General features: G+C 42.5%; 1 protein-coding gene across 3 annotated transcripts in view; it reads right to left on the bottom strand.

Annotated features, from left to right (window-relative positions):
* Positions 1-27,114, bottom strand: part of PPP2R2B (protein phosphatase 2 regulatory subunit Bbeta) — a 496,093-nt gene that overhangs the window by 212,861 nt on the left and 256,118 nt on the right. The window contains exon 1 of one of the 3 annotated variants that reach the window (XM_089673009.1): positions 585-1,258. The exons of the other annotated variants lie outside the window; for them this stretch is intronic. Within the exon in view, the coding sequence (XP_089529135.1) occupies positions 585-654 (70 nt within the window). The 5' untranslated portion in view covers positions 655-1,258. Of the gene's footprint in view, positions 1-584; positions 1,259-27,114 lie in introns of those variants that run through there. 3 annotated transcript variants of the gene reach the window in all.

Genomic DNA, 27,114 nt, shown 5'->3' with positions numbered 1-27,114 from the left:
TGGATCTGTTGTACAGAGGTTTAATGATCACCTTAGGATCTAGTATGTCATTATACATTCTCACAGCAACTAAGCACCACCCTGCACCTCTCACCATTGCTGTCATAATACTGTGCTGTCACTGCTTAGAACTGGGAGCAGATTAGTGGCTGCTGCACATCTGAATCCAGGAATGAGCCAAATTCGATCACGTATATAACCATTGGGCACTAGAGGCAAACGCCAATTATGACATGGTTCTGATTTCTAGTAATGGAGGATGGAGCATGCTGCCATGTTAAAGCTGGATTGGTGGGTTCAGCCCAGTTTTAGCATCCTGGTACCCATGATGGGACAGACACCACACTTCTGGATCCCCAGCACCCTCCTTGGGTAGGTGGCAGTGACAGGCCAGCATGATGTCCTCTCCAGCAATGAAGGTCTCCATCTGATGGAGGGATGATGATGATGATGATTAGAGGTGGATGCAGGAAGCAGCAGCTGTGTTGCCAAGGCGATGTGAAGGAGAATGCACAGGAATGCTCCCCCTGCACACACACTCCCCCCCCCCCCCCGTACACACATCTCTCTCAGTGCACACTTACCTTCTGTTGCATAGCTGTGATCGCGCAGGAAACTATTGTTAATTTTGCGGGTATCAATGTCCTCCTCCATTGACAGCCTGTTGACTTTTCTGAATGACTATAGAAAACAGACAAGTATCCATGATCCGTAGAGCAAAGCCTTTAGCAGAGGTGGAGATCGAGCCGCCCCGAGCACTCCATGACACCGGCGATGCTATAAAGGTGCTAGGACAAGGTGTCGGGGTGTGTGGAGGATAGGGACGTGCAGCTTCTAGCACATGCTGATCCTCCTTCCCACAGGCCCAACAGGTCAGGTGTGTAGAGGGGGAGATGGTGGTGGAGGAGGGGGGGCGGTAATGCGGTGCAGAGGTGTCGCCTACTACGAGCACTGTGTATGTGAGCTGATCCCGGCGGACTCGGCTGGATTTAGTTGAGTCGCTGTGTTTGCAGTTTTTCTCCCCGGCAATCCTGGACGTGATCCGATCACTGCACTCGGTCATCCACTGCGGGCTTGTCCCAGCCCAGCAGATCCGCTGCTCTGATCGTCTCCTGTATCCGATGCACGGCTCGGGCTCTGGGATCAGCACCTTGGGGAGCGATCGTCTTCCGAGGATGGAGCCCTGCCGCCTCTAGCTGTTGCTGCTGGTGCCTGGATACAGGACGATGCTGCATTGGCTACAGGCTCCGCCCCTACAGCGAGCGTCTCTGGGCAACTGCGTCAGCACTGCCTCTCCTCTCCCCACTCTAGAGCAGGATTGCTGCAGTGTGGGGGCTGAGCGATCCACCATCTACCACTCACATATAGGACATGGCCAAAGTGCTGTGTCACAACTACACCACCACAACATTGCAGAGAGAGATGGAGACATATACATACACAGTGGAAGAAAGAGAAACTCAAGGCGTTGCCTACAACAACCAATCACATTGCAGCTGTCATTATTTCAGACAACACTGGAAATGGTAGGAATAAACTTGCCTACCATAGGAAAAAAACTGAATCCGCTGCCTACAACAACCAATCACATTGCAGCTGTCATTATTTCAGACAACACTGGAAATGGTAGGAATAAACTTGCCTACCATAGGAAAAATAAACTGAATCCGCTGCCTACAACAACCAATCACATTGCAGCTGTCATTATTTCAGACAACTTTGGAAATGGTAGGAAAGAGCTTGCCTACCATAGGAAAAAGAAGCTGAAGGTGTTGCCTAGAACAACCAATCACATTGCAGCTGTCATTATTTCAGACAACTTTGGAAATGGTAGGAAAGAGCTTGCCTACCATAGGAAAAAGAAACTGAAGGTGTTGCCTAGAACAACCAATCACATTGCAGCTGTCATTATTTCAGACAACTTTGGAAATGGTAGGAAAAAGCTTGCCTACCATAGAAAGCCTAGCTACTTCTCTCCAGTTTCTAGAGAACACACCCTGTCAAAGCTTAAAAGCGGAACTATACTCCCCTTGGATCCAGTGATGCATCATTCCCCGAATTGCCTGCTGGCCACGGACATTTTCCGGCAGCTGGCTTCCAGGTCTTGATCACTGGCCACTGTATTTGGCAGAGAGGACGTTACTCCAGCGCATGCACAGGAGCTGTTAGATTTGGCATTGCCAAATTTGTGCAGTGAGTGCCGAGTGTACGCAAATGTGCAGCCTCTCGGGGGCTGGGCCTCGATGCCGAGGGGCCGCATATTTGTGTACCCAATGTAAACAAATCATGTGCCGAGAGTGTGTGCCCTGTGTGCTCCTGCCACATTTACCGACACCTCACAGAAAGGTCCCAATCACTACTTGATGTTGGGAGCTTTCTGATAATGTGACCATCTGGTCAGCCAATCATGCCAGTCGCATTACCCTAAACCCACCCACCCCAACATCACAAATCCCCTAAAGGGCCGGGAGGCACCAGTGCACAAGGGCAGACAGACAGGTAAAAAGTTTGAATGCAGAAGAGACCAAACACGTCTTTTCTGCAATAGAAATTCTGCCTGTTCACCCATTTATATTCCTAGCCTAAACTCCCACTTTCAATCACACCTTCACCCAAGAGGGGAAGTTCCATGTGTTTGCATCCTTCCCACTCAACTGTCACATTTGGCACTTTTTGGGGGTTTTGACACGCTTCCACTCTAGTCAGATTGCTGCAGCGATCTGTGCAAAAGTTCGGCCCTCTCCTTCCCCCCACAGCCTTCTGAGACACCACATGTCCCAGAAGCCTGCAGGACCATTCACAGTGCAGCGCAGCTCGCACAAGGGCAGTAGGAAACCGGCTGAGAAGCCAGAAGACTTCACTGTCAATTTCCCTTATCCAAGATGCCAGCGCCTGCACCCCAAGCCGATTGAAAAATAAGTTCAGGTGAGGACATTGCTGGATCCCTGGACAGGTAAGTGTCCTTTTATTAAAAGTTAGCAGCTACAGGATTTGTAGCTGCTAGCTTTTTTTTTTGGGCAAGCCTGGAGCCAAGTCGAATTTATACGGCAATGAAAAGACATTCCACTTGGGTAAGTAATCACGGGTGTGAACCCCAAAGCTCAAAGCTATATATATATATATATATATATATATATCAATCAAACCCCATATGTAACATTCCAAAGGCTAGGCAGGTAAAAAGAAAAAGGTCAGATGTTGCAGTCTGCATGAACTTAAATACAGGTTGGCACAACTTGGAAGGGAAAAGGGAGTAAAGGATGTGGAATTCACAACCCATCATTTTCTTATCTCTTTGCAGAAGCCCAGTGATACTGGCTTTGCAACCAATCAGGGAGTGGCATATGGTCACATGTGCTCCTTGCAGGCATCCTGATTGGTTATAAAGCCAGTACCACGTTTCCTTGTGGCACTCTGCCAGAGAGGAGATCTTTCCCATCTCCCCCCCCCAGTACATTATCTCCATGCCTACAAATTCAGAGTGAAAGAAATGCTTCCCCACTTCTCTTTTAAGCACAGCCTCTCAGTGGGATGATCTTTCCCATCTCCCCACCGGCACAGTGAAAAGTGTGGATAGACTTTTCTTATGGCAGAGCCAGTCAGCGAGAGATCTTTCCTATCTCCCCCCTGACATGCAGAACGGTATGCTAATGCACACAGGGTAATTAGGGTGTGCCCAGGCACATCCAGCATAACCCATGCAGGTTACTATTACAGAATATAGAAAGCCAAATCTTTTTTTTTTTTTTTAAAGTGTGGGGGAGGGGGTTAGAATCTGTCAGGTTTTTTACTGCGGTGTTACCAGTAGAGAACTGTAGTTATCTTGGTAACCTCTCAGTGAGACAGCCTAAAGAAAAGGGAAAATTATGAGCGGTCACAGAACAGGGATTGTTTCCATTGGCATTTTGTTGCACCTATAGAATAGCGTATGAAGGGAATATCCCTAAAGGGACAAAAAAAAGGCACAAAAGAAAAGCATCTGCCACAGGTTAGAACTATACCTGTCCACAATTAAAAGCTTTTGGCTTTAGATATATTAAGGCGGCGTTTGGAGTTTTTGGAAGAAAAAAATAAACAAAAAACAAAAAAAAAAACACTTGTATAAATCACCTCTATGCTGCAACTGTCCCCCATTGGCTCTATGCCCGAGAACTAGTGCAGGCCATACATGAGTCGAATTCCAAATTAAAGCAGTCTGCTTTCATGTAAAAACAATCCTGGCGGCTAATTAGCTGCTGGATCACTTTTACAAGCAGCAAGAAGGGATGTTTAACCTCCACCCGCCTTCCACAGTTTTCTTGGGCTCTCTCGTCCCACCAGGGAACCGGAGAATGAAGCAGGCAGTTGGCTGACCATAGAGCTGATCGAAGACCAAAATGCCTCCAGTCATCACTATGGTCTAAGAGAAGAAAACTACGAGCAATTCATCATTTCTATTGCTCCAGATATAAACAGCGCCATTTTAAAATTGGAAAAATCTTGGTGTGATCAGATGCTTTAAGGGCAGAGGAGAGATCTAGAGTCTAAAAGACCCCAGATTTCTCAGAAAACAGTACCTGTCACTACCTATTGCTATCACAGGGGATATTTATATTCCCTGTGATAACAATAAAAGTGATTAAAAAAAATGACAGTGTAAAAAATAAAAAAAGCAAAATAAAATGAAAAAATAAATTCACCGCCACCCCCATCCCAGTGCTCACACAGCAAACCGCAAGCGGCGGTCACGTGTCGGCATGTAAACAGAGATTGCACCATGCATGTGAGGTATCACCGTGAACATCAGATTGAGGGCAGTAATTCTAGCACTAGACCTCCCGTGTAAATCTAAATTGGTGACCTGTAAAGGCTTTTAAAGCGTCGCCTATGGATATTAAAATTTACTTAGTTTGTCATGTATGGTATCATTTACTCGGTGTAACAATCTTTTATGTTTTATCAAGCAATTTGGCAATATATTGTGTTTTTGTGCATTAAAATTCTAAAAAGTGTATTTCCCCCAAAAATACGTTTGAAAATTTGTTGCGCTAATACTGTGTGACATAAGAAAATGTATTATTCTCTAGTGCCTTGGGTTTTAAAAAAAAATATATGTTTGGGGGTTAAAAGTAAAGTTTCTAGCAAAAAAAAAAAATTTCATGTAAACAAAAAGTGTCCAAAAAGGCTTGGTCTTCAAGTGGTTAGAAGAGCGGGTGGTGTGTGGCCATAAGCTCCTAACGTTGGCCCTGAAATGCCAGGATAGTAGTAGCATTCCCCCCCTCAATGAAGCATTTTTGGAAAGTAGACACCAAGGTATTTGCTAAGGAGAATGGTGAGTATTTTGTAGATCTCATTTGTTACCACAAGTTTTTGGAAAACAAAGATGTATTTTTTTTCTTTTTCAAAACCCTGTGATTCTCATCAAATTCCTTGGGTAGTCTACTTTCCAAAAAGGGGTCATTTGGGGGTGTTTTTACTATCCTGGCATTTTATGGCCTCCAAAACTGTGATAGGAAGTGACATGAAGAAATAGTAGTAATAGTACTAGTGAGTGTACAGCTTGTATAAGTGTAAATTTGTTGTACCCTCAAAATAACTCAACACACAGCCATTAATGTCTAAACTGCTGGCAATAAAAGTGAGTACACCCCTAAGTGAAAATGTCCAAATTGGGCCCAGTTAGCCATTACCCCTCCCCGGTATCATGTGACTCATTAGGGTTGCAAAGTCTCAGGTGTGAATAGGGAGCAGGTGTGTTAAATTTGGTGTTATCGCTCTCGCTCTCTCAAACTGGTCACTGGAAGTTCAACATGGCACCTCATGGCAAAGAACTCTGAGGATCTGAAAAAAAGAATTGTTGCTCTACATAAAGATGGCTTAGGCTATAAGAAGATTGCCAAGACCCTGAAACTGAGCTGCATCACAGTGGCCAAGACCATACAGTTTAACAGGACAGGTTCCACTCAGAACAGGCTTCGCCATGGTCGACCAAAGAAGTTGAGTGCACGTGCTCAGCGTCATATCCAGAGGTTGTCTTTGGGAAATAGAATTACGAGTGCTGCCAGCATTGCTGCAGAGGCTGAAGGGGTAGGGGATCAGCCTGTCAGTGCTCAGACCATAGGCAGCACACTGCATCAAAGTGGCCTGCATGGCTGTCATCCTAGAAGGAAGCCTCTTCTAAAGATGATGCACAAGAAAGCCCATAAACAGTTTGCTGAAGACAAGCAGACTAAGGACATGGATTACTGGAACCAAGATAAACGTATTTGGTTGAGATGGTGTCAAGCGTATGTGGCGACAACCAGGTGAGGAGTACAAAGACAAGTGTGTCTTGCCTACAGTCAAGCAGGGTGGTGGGAGTGTCATGGTCTGGGGCTGCATGAGTGCTGCTGGCACTGGGGAGCTACAGTTCCATTGAGGGAACCATGAATGCCAACATGTACTGTGACATACTGAAGCAGAGCATGATCCCTTCCCTTCAGAGACTGGGCCGCAGGGCAGTATTCCAACATGATAAACGACCCCAAACACACATCCAAGATGACCACTGCCTTGCTAAAGAAGCTGCAGATAAAAGGTGATGGACTGGCCAAGCATGTCTCCAGACCTAAACCCTATTGAGCAGCTGTGGGGCATCCTCAAACGGAATGTTGAATGAGACGGCAAGGTCTCTAACATCCACCAGCTCTGTGATGTCGTCATGGAGGAGTGGAAGAGGACTCCTGTGAAGCTTTGGTGAACTCCATACCCAAGAGGGTTAAGGAAGTGCTGGAAAATAATGCTGGCCACACAAAATATTGAAACTTTGGGCCCAATTTGGACATTTTCACTTAGGGGTGTACTCACGTTTGTTGCCAGCTGTTTAGACATTAATGGCTGTGTGTTGAGTTATTTTGAGGGGACAGCAAATTTACACTGTTATACAAGCTGTGCACTCACTACTTTACATTGTAGCAAAGTGTAATCTCTTCAGTGTTGTCACATGAAAAGATATAATAAAATATTTACAAAAATGTGAGAGGTGTGCTCACTTCAGGGAGATACTATATGTATATTAAATTCCAATATACACATATACAGTTAGGTCCATATATATTTGGACACGGGCACAATTTTCATATTTTTGACTGAATAAATTAAAACAAGACAATCCAAATGAATTTGAAGTGCAGCCTTTCACGGAGAAACAAATATCAAGTACAAATTTTAGGAACTGCAACCACTTTTATATACAGTCCCTCCATTTTCAGGGGCTCAAATGTAATTTGACAAATATAATCATAAATAAAATGTTCATTTGTAATATTTTGTTGGGAATCCTTTACTGGCAATGACTGCCGGAAGTCTGGAACCCATGGACATTACCAAAGACTGGGTTTTCTCCTTTCTGATGCTTTGCCAGGCTCTAACTGCAGTTGTCTTCAGTTCTTTGTTTATAGGTCTTTCTGCCTTTAGTTTTGCCTTCAGCAAGTGAAATGCATGCTCAATTGGGTTGAGATCAGGTGATTGACTCTGCCATTGCAGAATATTCCACTTCTTTTCCTTCAATTATTTCATTGTCCATCTGTACTGTGAAGCACCATCCAATCAACTTTGCTGCATTTGGCTGAATCTGGGCTGACAGTATATCTCTAAACACTGCAGAATTCATCCGGCTGCTTCTGTCTTATCAATAAACGCCAATGACCCAGTGCCACTGGAAGCCATGCATGCCCATGCCATCACACTGCCTCCATCATGTTTTACAGATGATGTTGTGTGCTTTGGATCATGAGCTGTTTCATCCATCCAAAGAATGTTTTTCCAGAACTGGTCTGGCTTTTTTTAGATGTTTTTTGGCAAAAGTCTAAACTGTCTTTTCTATTCTTCAGGCTTATGAATGCTTTGCACCTTGTGGTGAACCCTCTGTATTTACTCTCGTGAAGTCTTCTATTGATTGTAGATTTTGACAATAATATGCCCACCTCCTGGAGAGTGTCCTTCACTTGTATGGATGTTGTGAATGGGTTTTTCTTTACCATAGAAAGGATCCTGCGATCATTCACCACTGTTGTCTTCCGTGGACATCCATGCCTTTTTATATTGCGGAGCTCACCAGTGCTTTCCTCAGAATGTACCAAACTGTTGATTTGGCCACTCCTAATGTTGCTGCTATCTCTCTAATGGATTTGTTTAGTTTTTGAAGCCTTACAATGGCCTATTTCACTTGCATGGATAGCTCCTTTGAACGCATGATGTAGGTTCACAGCAATAGATTCCAAATGCAAATACCACACTTAAAATCAACTCCAGACCTTTTACCTGCTTAATTGATGAAGAGGTAACGAAGGAGTAGCCCAAACCTAGCCATGAAACAGCTTTTGATTCCATTGTCCAATTACTTTTGGTCCCTTGAAAAAAGGGAGGATGGCTACTCTTAAGTGCTGTAATTCCTAAACCCTTTCTCCAATTTGTATGTACATACCCTCAAATTAAAAATGAGAGTATGCACTTTCAGCTCATATCCATTATATAATTATAGCTTAAATATGTTTTGGTAAATACCTGAAAAATGCTAAAATTGTGCATGTGTCCAAATATATATATATATATATATATATATATACACACACACACACATATACATACACATATACACATATACACACACATATATACTCACACACACACACCTTAGTTTGTAGACTCTAACAACTTTCATACACAAATAAAATACACGTATTGGGATTTTTTTTTTTTTTTTTTAAATCAAAGACATAGCAGAATACATTTTGGCCTAAATTTATGACTGAAAAAAAAAATAGATATTTTCTACTTTTGGTTATAAAAAAAAAAATCAAAATTGCATGATAAATTTAGGCGAAAATTATATCTGCAACATGTCTTTGCTAAAAAAAAAAAAAATCCCAACAATAGCGTTTACAAATGGCAGTATACAAAATGGGATTTTTTTTGTCTTCTAGTAATGGCGTCAATCAACGACTTTTAGCGGGACTGCGGCGGACATTCTGACATGGGGGGGGGGGGGGGAACTAACTTGATGTCACTGACACCCATATATTGATCAGTGCTAAAAAAAAAAAAAAAAAAAAAAAAAAGCAGACACTGTACTAATGGCACTGGGCAGGAAGGGGTTAATGTGAGGGGCAATCAAAGGGTTAACTGTGTGCTGGGAGTGTTTTACTAGGGGGTGGAGGGGTGTTCTTCACTGTAAGCACACTGATCGGGATGGCTGTACTGTACACGGTATATAAAAAAAAAAAAAAAAAAAAAAAAAAAGACTGACAATTTTGAGAAAGACAATATTTTGGACTTTTTGCTATTTAACATGTCCAGTAAAAAAAATTTTTAACAAGTAAAATTTCTTCATAAATTTATGCCAAAATGTATTCTGCGACATGTCTTTGCTAAAAAAAAAATCTCAATATGTGTAAATGAATTGGTTTACGTAAAAGTTATAGTGGTTACAAATGGCGGTATAAATACTGGGATTTTTTTTTTTGTACTGGTAATGGCGGTGATCAGCAACTTTTAGCGGGACTGCGGCGGACATTCTGACACTGAGGGGGAACTGACTTGGTTGTCACTTACATCCCCAGTGACACCAATACAGTGATCAGTGCAAAAAAAAACAAAACAAAAGCACTGACACTGTACTAATGGCACTGGGCAGTGAATATGTTAATATGAGGGGAGATCAAAGGGTTAACTATGTATTGGGAGTATTTTATTAGGGGTCGGGGGGGGGGGGGGGGTGCTCCACTGTAAGCACACTGCTCTGGATGGCTGTGCACATGTGCCAAAGCCGACAGGGAGGAAGGCTGTTAGTAAAATCACCGGGCGCCAGCGGGTAATTACTGGCAGGGACCCAGTGATTGACAGCCACGAAATACCCGGAGTTGCAAAATCACACACACATATTTGAAAGAGAAGATGCTACCATCACTCCGTGCCCTTGGTCGTCGTGCACTTTTCCAACATGACAATGATCCAAGAAGACATTTCCTATACTTTGGGTAGTGTGTGTGTGTGTGTGTGTGTGTGTGTGTGTGTGTGTGTGTGTGTGTGTGTGTGTGTGTGTGTGTGTGTGTGTGTGTGTGTGTGTGTGTGTGTGTGTGTGTGTGTGTGTGTGTGTGTGTGTGTGTGTGTGTGTGTGTGTGTGTGTGTGTGTGTGTGTGTGTGTGTGTGTGTGTACATACACACAGTTGCAAGAAAAAGTATGTGAACCCCTTGGGATTACGTGGAATTTTGCATGAATTGGGCATAAAATGTGCTCTGAACGTCATCTAAGTCACAACAATAGAAGAACACAGTCACAGAGGCAGTTACAAGAATAAGTTCACCCTGAATATGGATGCAACTTGTTACGATTGGACCAGTTCCCCCATGCCCCCCCCCCTTTCCCGCCATCCCTGTTGTGACAGCTAGCGGGGATATTCTCCTGCTTGCTAGCTGTCATAATTTTTTAATAACCTGGCCGTGCGGGACTTCACAGTGCCATGGTAGTTAATTGAGCCTTCCTGTCAGTAAGCATCTCTTTGCCTGTATGGGTTGTACGAGCAAGCAGATATACTAACACATCAGGGAGAGACCTGCATGGCACCAGCAATCTGCTGATCACTGGTGCAATGCTTTACAGGCTCCACAAACAAAAAACAAATGCATATTTTTTTACTTGCAAAAAATGTGCATTTATTTTTGGTTAAAAGGTGAACATATCTTTTAAGGAAGATGTGGGAGGTCCCCCATCTAACTTTTAATTCCGATATCTAGGGTCTGGTGTTCTTTTGCTATTGACCTTTATTTGACGCGGTACAATCAAACCAAGATCAAGAGCTCCCAAAGACCCTCAGAATTTAGGTTGTAGATGTCAGAGTCCAGAAAGGAATTTAAAAAGATCACCAAAATATTTGAAATTCCTTTCCTGTAAGAAAATCTGCAAAAATTGCATAGATTACAAACAACTACTAATTTGAAAACCTGCCAGCCCAGAAAATTAAGACCAAGAACTGACATTCTGATTCTTGAAAGTAGTCTTCAAGAGCCCCAAAAATTTAATGATGGGATCTGCAGTTAATGTATACTACTCCAACATTTCATATTCCCGATATCTGTTAGTATGTACTTATATTAAAAAAGAATCCTATTTTCTTTGCATTGCTCCCTTTGTGTGAAATACCTGGTGATCCTGCCAGTCCTCCCTCTTTCCCATTTCAAACTGACCATGCTAGTGCATGGAAGCACATCCATCCCACCGCGGTCAGTTTTCTTCTTTGTACTCTTCTTGGGAGCACAGCCTACCTGTCCTCCGATGGTCAAGATTGTGCGGTTCTTTCACTGCCTCCTGCTGAGGCACACCCCTGCAATCTCCAACCCCTCCTCTCCAAGCCCCTTATACTGTACAGCCTAGTTATGTGATCATAAAAATGGCATTTAGAAAAAAAATATTATACACACACATATACATACTGTACTTACAAATATTTAGCCTTGCATTTCTATTTAAACTGTATAGGTTATTTTACAAGATAAAGGTTCAAATACAACATACTTTAAAGCGGAACTGCACTTCACCTGAACACCTCAAATCAAAAAAGCTATTTGATTAAATTTTAATATTTAAAGCAAAACACACCAAGCCATCCTTGCCTTCATGCTCGATTTTGCTGTGAAACCACTTTGGAAAACACCCCTAGCATCTCTGGCCATGGCTATCTTGAGTAAACGCAGGTGATTCATGTAGCGTTTACTTCCAGGAATCCATCTGTCCTTAGCTTAGACATGCAGGTAGGTGAGGTGTGCTTAGCTGAGAAAACCCCTCCTCCCCTCCTGAAGTCTCCTGGTCTTAAAACAAGAAAATATGATACACTTTACTATCTGTTTACTAATGCTAGCAGCATAAGCATTAAAAATAATGGAGGTTGATTGAGAGAGTGATTTCCACTAAGTCTTACAACAAAATGCATCTACAATCCGAAAATGATTGCACTAAATTACCTTGCATGAGAGGGGCAACAGGTGAAAGCATTGCTATCCATAAACATTAGAGCAAGACTACGATTTGCTGTTAGACATATAATGTGCTGTGGACTGATGAATCAAAGAAAAGTTGTTTGACCACAGTAATAGCAGACATGCATTGCAGAACCTGAGGGCAACATTCAGAAGGTTTTCATACCATCTGTGAAGCCTGGTGGTGGAAATGTTATGGTATGGTGCAGGGGCGGACTGACCATTCGAGCACTCGGGCACTGCCAGAGGGCACGGGGTCAGTAGGGGGCCCCATGAGATGCCGCTGGTACCTTTCATTGGCTTTTTCATAGGCCTTTTTGGGTGTGGGCGAGGACACGGTGGCCCCATTATCCCCTATTGCCCGGGGGCCCCAGGAGTTGTCAGTCTGCTCCTGGTATGGTGTTGCCTTGCTACTTTAGAGAAACTTGCAGTCATTGATTCATATTTTGAATCAGTTACCTTGATTAGAATATGCAAGGCCTGCTCTCTGAAAGTAGAAGTTGACCTGAAAATGGATCGATCAGCACAAGAATGATCAGAGAATCATACTGACAAATCCACCAACAAATGACTCAAAAAGAAGCACTAGAAGATTATGAAGAGGTTCTTGCAACTGAGGGAATTTGACATGGAATTTGAATTGAGTTGATGTCAGAGGCTAGTGGACAGTTATGCAACAGTCCCACAAGTCATCATTTCTGCCTGAAGGGGCAATATCAGAGTTGGACGCCAAGGGTGTACTTATGTTTTCAACTAAAATATCAATATATGTAATCATGTACTGTGGAAAAAGTAATAATTTGCCCTTTCAATCTTTTATTCATGCCCTTCTCTTTGGGTGTGGTTTCAGATCTAACATTTGCCAATTCTTATCCGCTGAAATAGTCAATTTCCATAACATTTGCATACTTTTCTCACATAACTGTACCATATAAAGAAAAACTAGTACGTCCCATTAGTCTTTGCAAAACACATACCAGTGACATAACATATGAAGCCAAAACTGTACCATGACAAAATAAAATGTATACTTGTGTAACCATTTCTGTTATTACAAAGTATCCTCTCTTTGGCAGCTCTGTCTAGAGCAACCGTTCTCAAACTTTTCAGCACAGAGAAACCCTTAAAACAACTTTGCAGTCTCGGAGAACACCTGCTAAAAATGACTATCTACAGCTCATGATACCTTAGTGTGATGGTCAGTGGGAAGAATGCTCCTTATGCTTGTGGTCATTGGGAAGAATCCAGCCCTTACAGACAGCTAAAAACAAATGTGGAAACTTATCTGAAAGGCAGAAATTGCCCATTGCTAGCAACATCAGGAGGGACCCTTGGATAGCATGGAACCCTGGTTGAAAAACCCTGGTCTAGAGCTTACCAAGAGGAGGAAGAGGAGGAGGAGGAGGAGGAGGAAGAGGAGGAGGAGGAGGAGGAAGAGGAGGAGGAAGAGGAGGAGGAGGAAGAGGAGGAGGAAGAGGAGGAGGAGGAAGAGGAGGAGGAAGAGGAGGAGGAGGAAGAGGAGGAGGAGGAGGAAGAGGAAGAGGAGGAAGAGGAGGAGGAGGAGGAAGAGGAAGAGGAGGAGAAGGAGGAGGAGGAGGAATTACCTATGAAATTAATTTTTTTTTTGATAAAGACTAGACTATAGAAATTTCTTTTAAAATGGTCTGTAATTGTCACCATCCCCTCTTAAAAATGAATTCCAAACATAGTATATTTTTACATATAATAGTTACATGCAACTATGTGTATACCATACCCGGCCAATGCCCCTTGAAACTCAAAGTCACTGCTACCACAGTGATTTTCACTTCATCTTGCGTCTGTGCAGCCAGCCTGAAGCACTATGAATGCAGAAGGTGGGAGCTCGTGGAGTCACCACCCCGCCTCTCCATCTTGTACAAGAGGAAAATGCCTTGCATTCATTAGGAAAGCATTTTCTGAATGGTGCCTGTGCCTAACAACTAGCCTCCTTTGTTCACAATGCATCAGGTTGGGTGCCAAGCACAGGACCCAGAAGCAAGTGGAGATCCAACTTCCAGGGACATCGACCAGGTATGGAATATTCATGGTTACATTGATCTAAGCCTGACCAATGTAACCATTCAAAAATATACCATGCCTGAAATTTTTTTAAATCTTATACTTAGCTGTCCAAGCTCCTGTTGGTTCCATGCTGTGCAATCCAAGGGAATCCCCACAACCATCTCTGCGTGTGGCCAATGACAGCAACTGACATTCGGGACCCGGAAGCGGGGAGATCAGGGGACAGAACATCGCTGGATACAAGGGTAGTATAGTTCTGCTATAAACACAAAAGTTGCAGTTCAAAAAGGTGCAGAAGCTTTTTTGACATTGAACCCATTTAAATGAATGGGCTGCTCACCGCACGAAAACATACATATGAGTGACTCCAGCTGTCGTTTTCCAGCAGTGTAAATAGAGGCTCGTGATGTTGTAAGAAACATCTTGAAGTGTTAAAACGCCTAAATATTAGCCTGAAAGATTTACGTTTTTGTCCTAAATGGTTCTTGGAAAATAGCAGTTCACTCCGGTACCAACATCCTTCATAACTGTATATCTTCGGGGTGGGATTTAAAAGAGAAGTATTGACATTTGTTTCCCCAGTTATATTTACCTGTGAAGTCGGGATCTTTCCCCAGCCTGGACCGGCTGAGTGATGGCAGTTGGCTGAAAAACGGGTCACAGGAGTGCAGAACGAACTGCACACCTGTGATAAACAGGAGAAGTACAGCTAAACGAGCTTTGGCTGTACTTCTCCTTTAGGACGCTGCTGTCATTGACTACTACTCTCATGAGATTTGGTCAAATCACTACTGTGATGATCTTTGCTCTCCTCGCTGAAGAGTCAGACATGAGAAAGTAAAGCCCTACCTCTACCAAGATGGTCACTTCCACACAGTACAGAACAAGGCATAGTAAGTCAGTAATGGGGAAAAAGGCTGTAATGGGACCACAGGCAATACTAGTTACTGGCCCTTTGTCCTTTTCTGGGTACAGCTTCCAGAGTTCAGTTCCTCTCTAAAACGAGTGAATCTAGAATGTTATAACTAACCACTTGCCTCTCTGAGGATTTACCCCCCCTTCTGACCAGGACTTTTTTTTGCGTTACAGCACTGCATTACTTTAACTGACAACTGCGCGGTCATGCAACGCTGCACCCAAATTAATTGTACGTCCTTTTTTTCCCCCACAAATTGTGCTTTCTTTCAGTGGCATTTGTTCGCCTGTGCAATTTTCATTTTTTGCACTATAAAAAAAAAAAAAAAAAAAGACCGGCAATTGAGAAAAAAAATATACTTTTGACTTTTAGCTATTAAACCCATCCAGTAAAAAAAAAAAAAAATTACATTTCATCATAAATTTAGGCCAAAATGTATTCTGCTACATGTCTTTGCTAAAAAAAAAAATCCCAATACGTGTAAATTAATTGGTTTATGTAAAAGTTATAGCGCTTACAAATGGTGGTATAGATACTGTAATTTTTATTTTTACTAGTAATGGCGGTGATCAGTGACTGCTGCGGGGGGCATTCTGACATTGTGGGGAACTGACTTGGTGTCACATCCCCAGTGTCACCAATACAGTGATAAGTGCTAAAACCCAGTGATTGACAGCCACAGCCAAGAATGGCAGCGCGAACAGGGTGCGCGCGCCCTCTACCCGGCAATGCTAAATCATATATATGTATGTATATATATATATATATGTATATATACAGTTGTGACCAAAATTATTCAACCCCCACTGAAATTGAGTGTTTTGGCCAGTTTGACATTGCTTTTGATCATTCAGTCATCTTGCTTACATTTACATTAAAGAGGCACTTGTAGGTCAGACAAATATAACATAACAGTTATAATGAAATAACCACAAATGTCTTTTCTGTGCTCACAGCATTATCAGTTTTATTCAACCCCCAAGTGACATTCAATCTTAGTACTTAGTACAGCATCCTTTTACAGTTATAACAGCTTTTAAACGTGAAGCATAGCTTGACACAAGTGTCTTGCAGCGATCTACGGGTATCTTCGCCCATTCTTCATGGGCAAAGGCCTCCAGTTCAGTCACATTCTTAGGCTTGCGCACTGCAACTGCTTTCTTTAAGTCCCACCAGAGGTTCTCAATCGGATTTAAGTCTGGTGACTGCGATGGCCACTCCAAAATGTTCCAGCCTTTCCTCTGCAACCATGCTCTAGTGGACTTGGAGGTATGCTTGGGATCATTGTCCTGTTGAAAGGTCCAACGTCTCCCAAGCCTCAGGTGTGTGACGGACTGCATCACGTTTCCATCCAATATCTCCTGGTACTGAAGAGAATTCATGGTACCTTGCACACGCTGAAGCTTCCCTGTACCTGCAGAAGCAAAACAGCCCCAAAGCATGATTGACCCTCCACCATGCTTCACAGTAGGCAAGGTGTTCTTTTCATCATAGGCCTTGTTCTTCCTCCTCCAAACATAGCGTTGATCCATGGGCCCAAACAGTTCTAATTTTGTTTCATCAGTCCACAGAACACTATCCCACAACTTTTGTGGTTTGTCCACATGGCTTTTGGCATACTGCAGTCGACTCTTCTTATTCTTTGGAGACAGCAAGGGGGTACGCCTGGGAGTTCTGGCACGGAGGCCTTCATTACGCAGTGTGCGTCTTATTGTCTGGGCTGAAACTTCTGTACCCACATCTGACAAATCTTTTCTCAGTTCCTCAGCAGTCACACGGGGACTTCTCTCCACTCTACGCTTCAGGTAGCGCACAGCAGTCGAAGTCAGCATCTTCTTTCTGCCACGACCAGGTAGCGTTTCAACAGTGCCCTTTGCCTTGAATTTGCGAATGATGCTTCCTAAGGTGTCTCTTGGTATGTTTAACATCTTTGCAATCTTCTTATAGCCATTGCCCTTCCTGTGAAGAGAAATCACCTCTTCTCTTGTCTTCCTGGACCATTCTCTTGCCTTCACCATGTTTGTAACCACACCAGTAAATGTCTAGAAGGAGCTGAGTATCACAGTCATTTTAAAGCTGCCTAATTGGTGCTTATTATGCTTGATTGCTGCTCGGTGACATCCACAGGTGTTTTCAATACCTGATGGAAAGCACCTGTATGAACCTCTGTTCTTCAGAGTGGTAGTCTTTAAGGGGTTGAATAATTGTGGCAATGAAGAAACCACATAAGAACCATTTACTACTGTATTACATAAACAATTGATGTCATTTTAGTTGCATTTGGGTAGTTACAACGTCCTTGTAGGATTTGATTCTGAATACAATTCCAAATGTACACTATAGTCCCTAAACCCCTTTACAGCATTGGGGGTTGAATAATTTTGGTCACAACTGTATATATATATATATATATATATATATATATATATATATATATATATATATGGGTATTTTCCTCATGAAATGAAGGGTACCAAAATTTTCCACTCTTGAAACTACTCAGGAATACATAGCCATAAAGAAAACACAGCCTTACATCAACGAACCAAAATATTCACATGACAATGCCCCATCCTGCATGCAACTGTCACACCTTGTTGCTATTCATGTGTTAGCTAGATATCCTGCACAAGTATTTGTCTCCTCTTCCTTTATATTTCTGTAGACATGACATCCCAATGAAAAATCAATACTCTTGTGTCACTCATTCATACTGAAAGAAAATTGTAATGAAAAAGATTGATCCTTATTGATCAGTGGCTACATTGGAGATATCTTCGTAATACAGTGTGTGAGCTCTGTAGCCCCCCTTTCATTCACTTCTTATCTACCAAATTTCACAAGACACAAACTCACAGCATGACCGCAAATGTCAATCAGCCTGCAAGGCACAATCCAAAGAGCACCTCATTATCATACGCTGGCCAGTGGTGTGCAAGACTTAGGATAGGAAATAGGATGCAAAAAGAAAAAAAGTTAATAAAAACTCCCCAAAACAATCATAAAAACATAAGAGCTCTTAGAGTAAACTAAGCATTACCACTACATGCCCATAGTACAGATCATATCTTGAGTTTGGTAGGTCAAGACAAATTTTAGGACATCTATGGATTTAACCACTTGTCTACCGGGCACTTATACCCTCTTCGTGCCCAGGCCAATTTTCAGCTTTCAATTTTCAGCTGTCGCACTTTGAATGATCATGGTCATGCAACACTACACCCATATGAAACATATGTTTTTTTACACAGAGCTTTCTTTTGGTGGTATTTAATCACCACTGGGCGTTTTATTTTTTGTGCTATAAACAAAAAAAGAGCAAAAAAAAAAAAAAAAGGTTTCTTTGTCTCTATTATAACATTTTGCAAACAGGTAATTTTTCTCCTTCACTGATGTATGTTGATGAGGCTGCACTAATAGGCAGCACTGATGAGCATGGATAGGCAGCACTAATAGGCTGCATTGATGAGGTGGCACTGATGAGCCAGCACTGGTAGGCATTGATGAGGAGGCACGGATGATGCTGCACTGATGGGCGACACTGACAGGCGGCACTGACTGAAGGCACTGCCAATCTCCTCTGTGACAGCTGCCAATTGGCAGTACTTTCCCCACCTTGTGACAGTGTGAGGAAAGTGCTGCTGATAACCGGCAACTGTATTTACTCCGTGATCTGCTGTGTCATTGGACACAGCTGATCACGTGGTAAAAGGCTGCTGTGATTGGCCTTTTACCTCATCACATGATCAGCTGTGTCCATAGGACGCAGCGATCACGTAGATCGCTGGGTGCGCGCCCCCTGGGGGCACTCGGAAGGGTGCATTCTGGGAGGACATCATATGATGCCCTCCCAGAACTGGGTAACCACACTGTAGCCATGATTCAGCTATAGCGTGGTTCCCAAGTGGTTAAACACTCTTAAAAGGTAACCTTCGGGTAAATCATCAGATACATATATAAGCGGTTGGGCTTTCACACTGTAAATAGGACTGTACTGACTAAAAGCTGTATCTAGATAAATAAGTAATTTCACTAATGAACAATATTGTCTAGACCAGCGTTTCTCAACCTTTGTTCTGCCAAGGCACCCTTTAAAATGGACAGTCCCGAGGTACCCCATTCTAAAATGGGGTACCTCAAGACTCTCCATACTTTTAAAATGGCATCCCATTCTAAAATGTGAAAAACCATTCTAATAGTTTTATATAACGCAGCAACATCCATATATGTAGGACACCCAACATTAGAGATGATTTATTCTTCCAAAGCAAATACACTTTTGCACACTGGCACGGACTAGTATTCCAGTGTTTCTCTTCTCCCTCAGGTTTTCTCCATCACTAAGCTAATGTGACCCCAGCACTGATGGAGGGGAGCAGGGGGAAGATCAAACTAGGATGTCCTGATCATCTGATATCATTGGTTGTCAGGGTGCTGGTGGCTAGAAGGTCATAATGGTGAACAATGAAAACCTGTGGCTTTGTGTAAATAAAAAAGGCGGGCTTGTTCCACCTGCTGGCTTGTATATAAGTTTTGGGCCATTTTTAGACATTTTGCCAAGGCACCCTTGAAGAAACCTCAAGGCACCCCAGGGTGCCTGGGCACCCTGGTTGAGAAAGAAGAGAAGAAGAGGCGCCTCTAAATGCAGCAGACCACTTTAATATATAATAAAAAGTAGGAACATTCACATGGTAGTAGAGTAATAAAAGCATGTAGGGTATTGTGGTGCAGAAACACCATGTGGAACAGCTGTCACTGGTGCCTGTGTCGTCCGCGTCTCAATAGTAGGGAGTGTGGTTCAGCAGGGAGACTGATGTGGAGCCATCCGGGATGCACGTACTCTTAAAGATGGCGGCGGGAACGCACGCTGAACCGCAACGTCGACATGTCGTCGTCAGTGACCAAGATGCAATGCATGAGCTGGCTTATAGTGGTGGAAGCACGTTCCTTTCTCAAGCAGAAAAATGACATGGCAGAAGGACCGTTCATTTTATAATGGCTAATGTGCCTTAAGTGGCAATCAACAATTCGGGATTAACAATTAGCATAATTGGAAACATGTGGGTCTTACAATTAAAAGCATAAGTGGGGGAAGAAAAAAACAGTAGCAGGGGAAAATTACAATAATAGGGGGATAAAAAAAAAAAAAAAAAAAAAGGGGAAACTACAGTCATTACCATGATACAGGGAATGGGGGAAGAATTAAAATGATATATAAAAAAAAAGGGGGGGGATAAGAATAAAATAATGAATAAAAAGATGAAAAAATGATGAAAAAAATTATTATTTTTTATTCTTCTTTCCACACATTTTTACAATTTAAATTTTTTTTTTTTTTTTTTTTTTTTTAACATGGAGTTACTCCGTAACTTAGAAGCCATTTTTCCCCCAGAATTGTTTTCTGACTCACCTGTATTTCCCAGAGACACGTGCAATTTCAAAAAAAATATTGCTAACCACCAATGGTGGGACAAATACTTTCTAACGCAATATCTAACATACAAAATCACCCCCAGAGGCCTTAGAATTCAAAACATTTGTCCTTTTTTAGACCCTGATAATCACAAAAATTGGTTAAATTTGTCTGAATTCTGCACCTCCAAATGGATTGAGGTTATTATTTCCCAGAGGGAAACCAAATTTCAACAACTCACGCATCAAATTCAGATAATGTTACAAGAGTTTCTGGATAGTGGTTATACTTTACCCAAACAGTGGTTCAACACTTTAAAGAGAAATACTAAACACCAAGAAAACCTCATAGTATACACCAAATTGGGTAAATTTAAAAGGGATCTAGATGACTACAATCATAACAGAGTGTTTTCATGGAAAAACACTACCATTCCAGCAATAATGGACTTAATCGTTTCCCCAGCCAACAATTTTTCACATCAACACCCAGTCCCCTCTGTTTTTCATCTACCTTCTTCACACCCCCAATAATTTATCACTCATCACAATAGACCTATACAAAACATCAAGCATAATAACAAGTATAATAAAAACATACACATACCTCGGCCCAAAAATACACAACCTTTCCATGATAACCCCAGCACCACTAATAATAACTATGTTAACCATAATAAAGATAATGTAGTACACAACAATAACAAGGGTATAGAGAACACTCTTAGCCCTAACAACAGGGGGGGACGAAACAAACATCACTCTACACACACAACAAAAACAGTAGAAACTGTGAAAATATTCAATTTATCCAGCTATCAATTATCAGACACTGAAACATCATTATCAAATTGAGGTTTTAATTTTGCTCCCACTTCTTTCCCAAACCTTTTCTCACTATTTAAAGACCTCAACAAATGTATTCGTAATCTAACCCTCAAGAGATTTTTTTCACATACAATCACTCTAAAACCAGAACACTGATGACCCGGCTGATATTTACGATTCTGCCCTCTCGTCCACAGCTGATATAGGTTGTTTACACATAATTAGAACAACTTTTTACCGAATCGCATCCCGACAATGTTCCATCTTATGAATTAACCACCACAGAACCATCTTTACAGTTTACCAATCCCCCACCCATCATTCACACTACCTTCAGACCGAAATCAGTTTTCAACCCTACATATTCAAAAGGCCCCTATCTAGAAAGCTTTTATAGAGTTGTTTACTCAGAATTTGTTAAATTATGCAATCCTGGTCATGAGCACCCCTCCTCAAATTTGAATGCTACTGAAAAGAAATCTATAACAACCCTATCCTACAATATTGACATCATAATTAAACCTGCTGAAGAAGGCGGAGGCATTGTTCTCTTAAATATCATAGACTATATAGTCGAAGCCCACAGATTACTTTCCGATACATCCACATATAAAAAATTGACTAAAGATCCGCTATCTGACTTTAAACTTGAGGCCCTACAGTTAACAAATACAGCTCTACAAAATGGTGTCATCATCAAGCTTCCTTTTTATCTAAAGATTTTTACAACTCACCATATTTTTATTTTTTAACCAAAGTGCACAAAAATCTTAAACCACCAGGTAGACCCATCATAGCAGCCACAGGTAGCATCACTAGTGGTTTCTCTCAATACATCGATCACTTCCTGCAACCTCTAGCACAGGCACAAAATTCCTACATTAGACACAGTGGGCATCTTTCGAATTGTTAAAATCTTACACCTGGGAGCCCAATTACGGTTGGGTCTCCTTAGATGTTAACTCTTTATACACCTCAATACCACATGAAGTAGGGATCCATCTAACAGCCATCCAACATTACCTATCCATGGACCCATCTTTCAACTCCAAACAGTCATCCTTTATTATAGACGCCACCTTCTTCTGCTTGAAACACAACTACTTCACGTTCTATAACGATTTCTAACTACAAATACAGGGCACAGCTATGGGAGCCAATTTTGCCCCCTCATACGCTAATTTAACTATGAGTTTTTGAGAGGATAAATTCAAATAGCATGATAATCCCTTTGCCTCACACATGGTATTCTATGGTCGCTACATAGACAACATAATCGTCATTTGGGATGGTCCTATAACCAACATTGATAAATTTGTTGCTCACTGCAATTCTAACCCCTTCAGACTTTCTTTCACCTCTGTACACCACAAAGACACATTAATATTCCTTGATTTAGAACTATACCATGACAACGCAATAAATACTAGGAACCATTTCAAACCTGTCTCAGGTAACTCATACCTGAATTCAATAGTTGTCACCATCCAAACTGGATCCAGAATATCCCTAAAGGACAGTTCTGCCACCTTAGGCAAAACTGTACATCAGATTTAGAATATCATTCCCAAAGTGAAATCCTTAAAGTTAAATTTAAAGACAAAGGTTATCCCCACACATTGGTAGATGAAGCCTGTTCCTTCTATCAAAATGGAAAATCCTCCACGTCTAACGAGAAGGAGCCACACAATCCAATCAGATTTGTCACCAAATTTCACAAACACTTCCGTAAAATGGAGAGCATTATTAACAGACATTGGCCAATTGTACTACAGGATCCACACTTGACACTGTACAGGTAAAACCAAAATTCACATATCGCAGAGCCACAAACCTCAAAAATAAGCTTGCTCCCAGCAAGTATAACCCCCCTGTGAGGACACCTAACACACTCAGCTTGTTTCCCATGTAGGCATGTACCAATGCAAAAAAACCTTATGCAAAACATGCAAGTTTGTCAATCATGGGCAAAGAACCTTTACTGCCAAAAAGACAAAACATACACATTTAAAGAATTCTATAATTGTTCAACTGATTATGTTGTATACTGTTTAACCTGTCCCTGTGGCCTTCTGCATGTGGGACGTACCATCAGGCCCCTTCGCGCCAGATTTGGCGAACATCGTCGCCTCATTGAAGAAGGCAAGGACAAACATAGTGTCCCCCCGGCATTTTCTAGAATTCCATAATAAATCCACTGATGGTCCTACAGGTTTGGGTTTTAGAATCCATATCCAGAAACCTCTCAGTCTGAACGTTTCATTATACTTTGTTAGCAAGAAACATACTGAATTTTTATATTGGACACTTTGTCCCCAGGTGGTCTAAACGAGAAATTAGATGTTAACACTACTCTCTAACACATTTTACTCCGCCTTATCTCATAATTTTAATTTTTCCTCATTTTAATTATATATATATATATATATATATATATATATATATATATATATATATATATATATATATATAAAAAAAATGATTTTTCATTTTTTTCTGACAAGTATTCACAACATATTCTATTTTATTCATTTATTCCATTATTTTTTAATCTTCAGTTTTAAATTTTTTTCCCATCCTTTTTTCCCATATTATCTTTTTTTCCATACATCATGCGTTTATTATATCATTGCATCATCCTCCCCGCTTCCTTTATGACTTTTCCACCTGGTTACCCTTCTTTCTCTCCTCCGAGCTACCCACCATCATCCTTGGGGATTTCAACATCCCTGTCAACATCGACAACCCGGCTTCATCCCAACTCCTCCACTTAACCTCCTGCTTTGCACTCACACAGTGCATACAATCCACCACCCACTCTGACGGAAATATCCTGGACCTGGTCTCTCCCACCTCTGCGCTCCCCACAACCTCACTAACACCCCCTTCCCTCTCTTGGACCACAACCTCATTACTTTCTCTGTCTCCTTGTCCTCTAACGCCTACCCCTCCAAGTGCCATACTACTACCAGCCATAACCTCCGCAACCTGAACCCTGCCCCCTCCACTCTGCAGCTGATCAACTCCACGACAGCATCCTCCCCCGACCTGGCTATGACCGCCTCTAACAACTCGTTGTCAGCCGCCCTCGACTCATTAGCGCCTCTAACCACACGAAACATCAGACCCCAACCGCTCCAGTCTTGGCAGACTGATCACACCAAAACTCTCAAACGACACAGTCATGCCCTGGAGTGACTATGGCACAAAACCAGATTTCAACAAGCCTTCACCAGCTATAAATCTGCCTTCCACACATACACCTCCATCCTGCCAAACAAGCCTACTTCCTGACCCTCATCAAGACACTCTCCTCCAAACCTCGCCGACTTTTCTCCACCTTTAACTCTCTCTCTCCGCCCCCAACTCCACCCAGCACCTCACTCACCGCCCTTGAGATTGCCAATCACTTTAAAAACAAGATTGACACAATTCGCAAGGACATTGCTGCTCCTCAAACTCCCTCCAAACCCGTCCCCTCTCACACAGCTACCCCCTCATCACCCCTCTACCCCGGCCTCACCACTGCTCTGACCTCCACTCCACCTAACATTCCTCACACTGAAGCCCCCTCCACACCTTTGACCTTACTACCATCGAGGAGGTCACCAAGGTCTTTTCTGACGTCCACCTCACCACCTGCCCCCTTGACCCTATCCCCTCACAACTCCTACAACCTCCCTCCCCCTCCATCCTACACTCCCTCACCCACATCTTTAATCTTTCCCTCTCTTCCGGCGCATTCCCCTCCCCTCTGAAGCACGTGCACATCACTCCCTTACTCAAAAAGCCCTCCCTGGACCCAAACGACCCGAACAACCTCAGACCCATCTCCCTGCTGCCATTCTCATCCAAACTCCTTGAGCGCTTAGTCTACAATCGCCTAAACTCTCACCTCAATGACAACAACCACCTCGATCCCCTACAGTCCAGCTTCCATCCCCTACACTCCACCGAAACTGCCTGACTCAAATTCTCCAACGACCTAACCACCAAAGCTAATGGCCGCTATTCAGTGCTCCTACTCCTCGACCTCTCCGCTGCCTTCGACACAGTCGACCACCCCCTCCTCCTCAAAAAAACTACACTCCCTCGGCCTCAGAGATTCTGCTCTCTCCTAGCTCTCATCCTACCTATCACAGTGCTCCTTCAGCGTTACCTATAACGCTACCACCTCCCCCTCACTCCCCCTCTCTGTTGGGGTCCCTCAAGGCTCCGTCCTCAGGCCCCTTCTCTTCTCCATCTACACCTCCTCCCTTGGCCAACTCATACACTCTCACGGCTTTAACTACCACCTCTATGCCGACGACACACAAATCTCTCTACCCCTCGCCTCACCCCCTCTGTCTCCGCCCAAATCACAAACCTACTAAACGACATATCAGACTGGATGTCGCTCCACTTATTTAAACTGAACCTCTCCAAAACCGAGCTCCTAGTCTTCCCCTCAGGTCGCACACCACCCCCTATTAACTTCTCCATCACGTCCAACAATGCCACTATCAGGCCCACCCCGCAGGCCAGAGTACTTGGTGTCATTCTGGACTCCAGCCTATCCTTCCAGCCCCAGGTCCAATCATTAACAAACTCATGCAGACTCCACCTCTGCAACATCGCCAAAATCCGCATGTTCCTAACCCCAGAAACCAATAAACAGCTCATCCACTCCCTCATCATATCACGACTCGATTACTGCAACTCCCTCCTCACTGGCCTGCCTCGCCACAGGCTATCCCCGCTTCAGTCGATCCTGAACACAGCAGCCAGACTCATTCACCTTACCAACCGCTTCGTTTCTGCCACCCCCCTCTGCCAATCCCTCCACTGGCTTCCGATTGCCCAACGGATCAAATTCAAAATCCTAACACTGACATACAAAGCTGTCCCTCATACTGCCCCAAACTACATCACTGACCTAATATCCAAGTACCACCCAACACGCACAATTCGCTCCTCTAAAGACCTCCTTCTCTCTAGTTCCCTGGTCTCCTCCTCCCATGCCCGCCTCCAGGACATCACCTATCCTCTGGAACTCCCTACCCCAATCCATCAGACTATCACCTACTCTACTCTCATTTAGGTGCACGCTGAATACCCACCTCTTCAGGGAAGCCTACCCCACCCCCTGCTAACTGCGGACCTCCTCCACTCTTCCTACCACTCCATTCCCCACAGCTATCTCCTCCTGTACCACTATCCCCTCCCTCCTAGATTGTAAGCTCAAAGAGCAGGGCCCTCAATCCCCTCGTGTATCACATTGTATTGTTTTCGTACTGTCGCATGTTCAGTCTCCCTTTGTAATGTACAGCGCTGAGCGAACTGTTGGCGCTCTATAAATACTGTATAATAATAATAATACATCATGCGTTTATTATATCATTGCATCATCCTCCCACCTTTTTTGTATTTACTACTATTTTTGTTTACTAAATTTATCAGTTTTCTATTATTTTACTTATTTATATACTCATTCATATCCATTATGGCACCCCAGGGAGGATTATGCATAAAATTATAACTGTTTTTTATTATGTTTACATTCATATTTATTTATATTTCCGAATGTATGATTTTCTATGTGATCCAGAATTCATATCATTTACACCACTATATATAACCCTATAACAGCCCCAATTACATACTCTTTTTCTTTTTGTCTATTTTTCACTTTTTTTTTTTTTAATTCATATTTTTATATATATTTTTCTACATTGCTTTTCATCTCATTTTTTCATCATTTTTAATTTTTCCATCTTTGTATTCATTAATTTATTCTTATCCCCCCCCCCTTTTTTTATATCATTTTAATTCTTCCCCCATTCCCTGTATCATGGTAATGATTGTCGTTTGTTTCCCCTTTTTTTCCCCCTATTATCGTAATTTTCGCCTGCTACTGTGTTTTCTTCCCCCACTTATGCCTTTAT

Source organism: Staurois parvus, unplaced genomic scaffold (genome assembly GCF_062004578.1).
Source record: "Staurois parvus isolate SC_StPar_1 unplaced genomic scaffold, SC_StPar_1.0 ptg000133l, whole genome shotgun sequence".
Lineage (NCBI taxonomy): Eukaryota > Metazoa > Chordata > Amphibia > Anura > Ranidae > Staurois > Staurois parvus.
The sequence above is the reverse complement of the archived record's forward strand: the minus strand, read 5'-3'. Positions and strand labels throughout refer to the sequence as shown.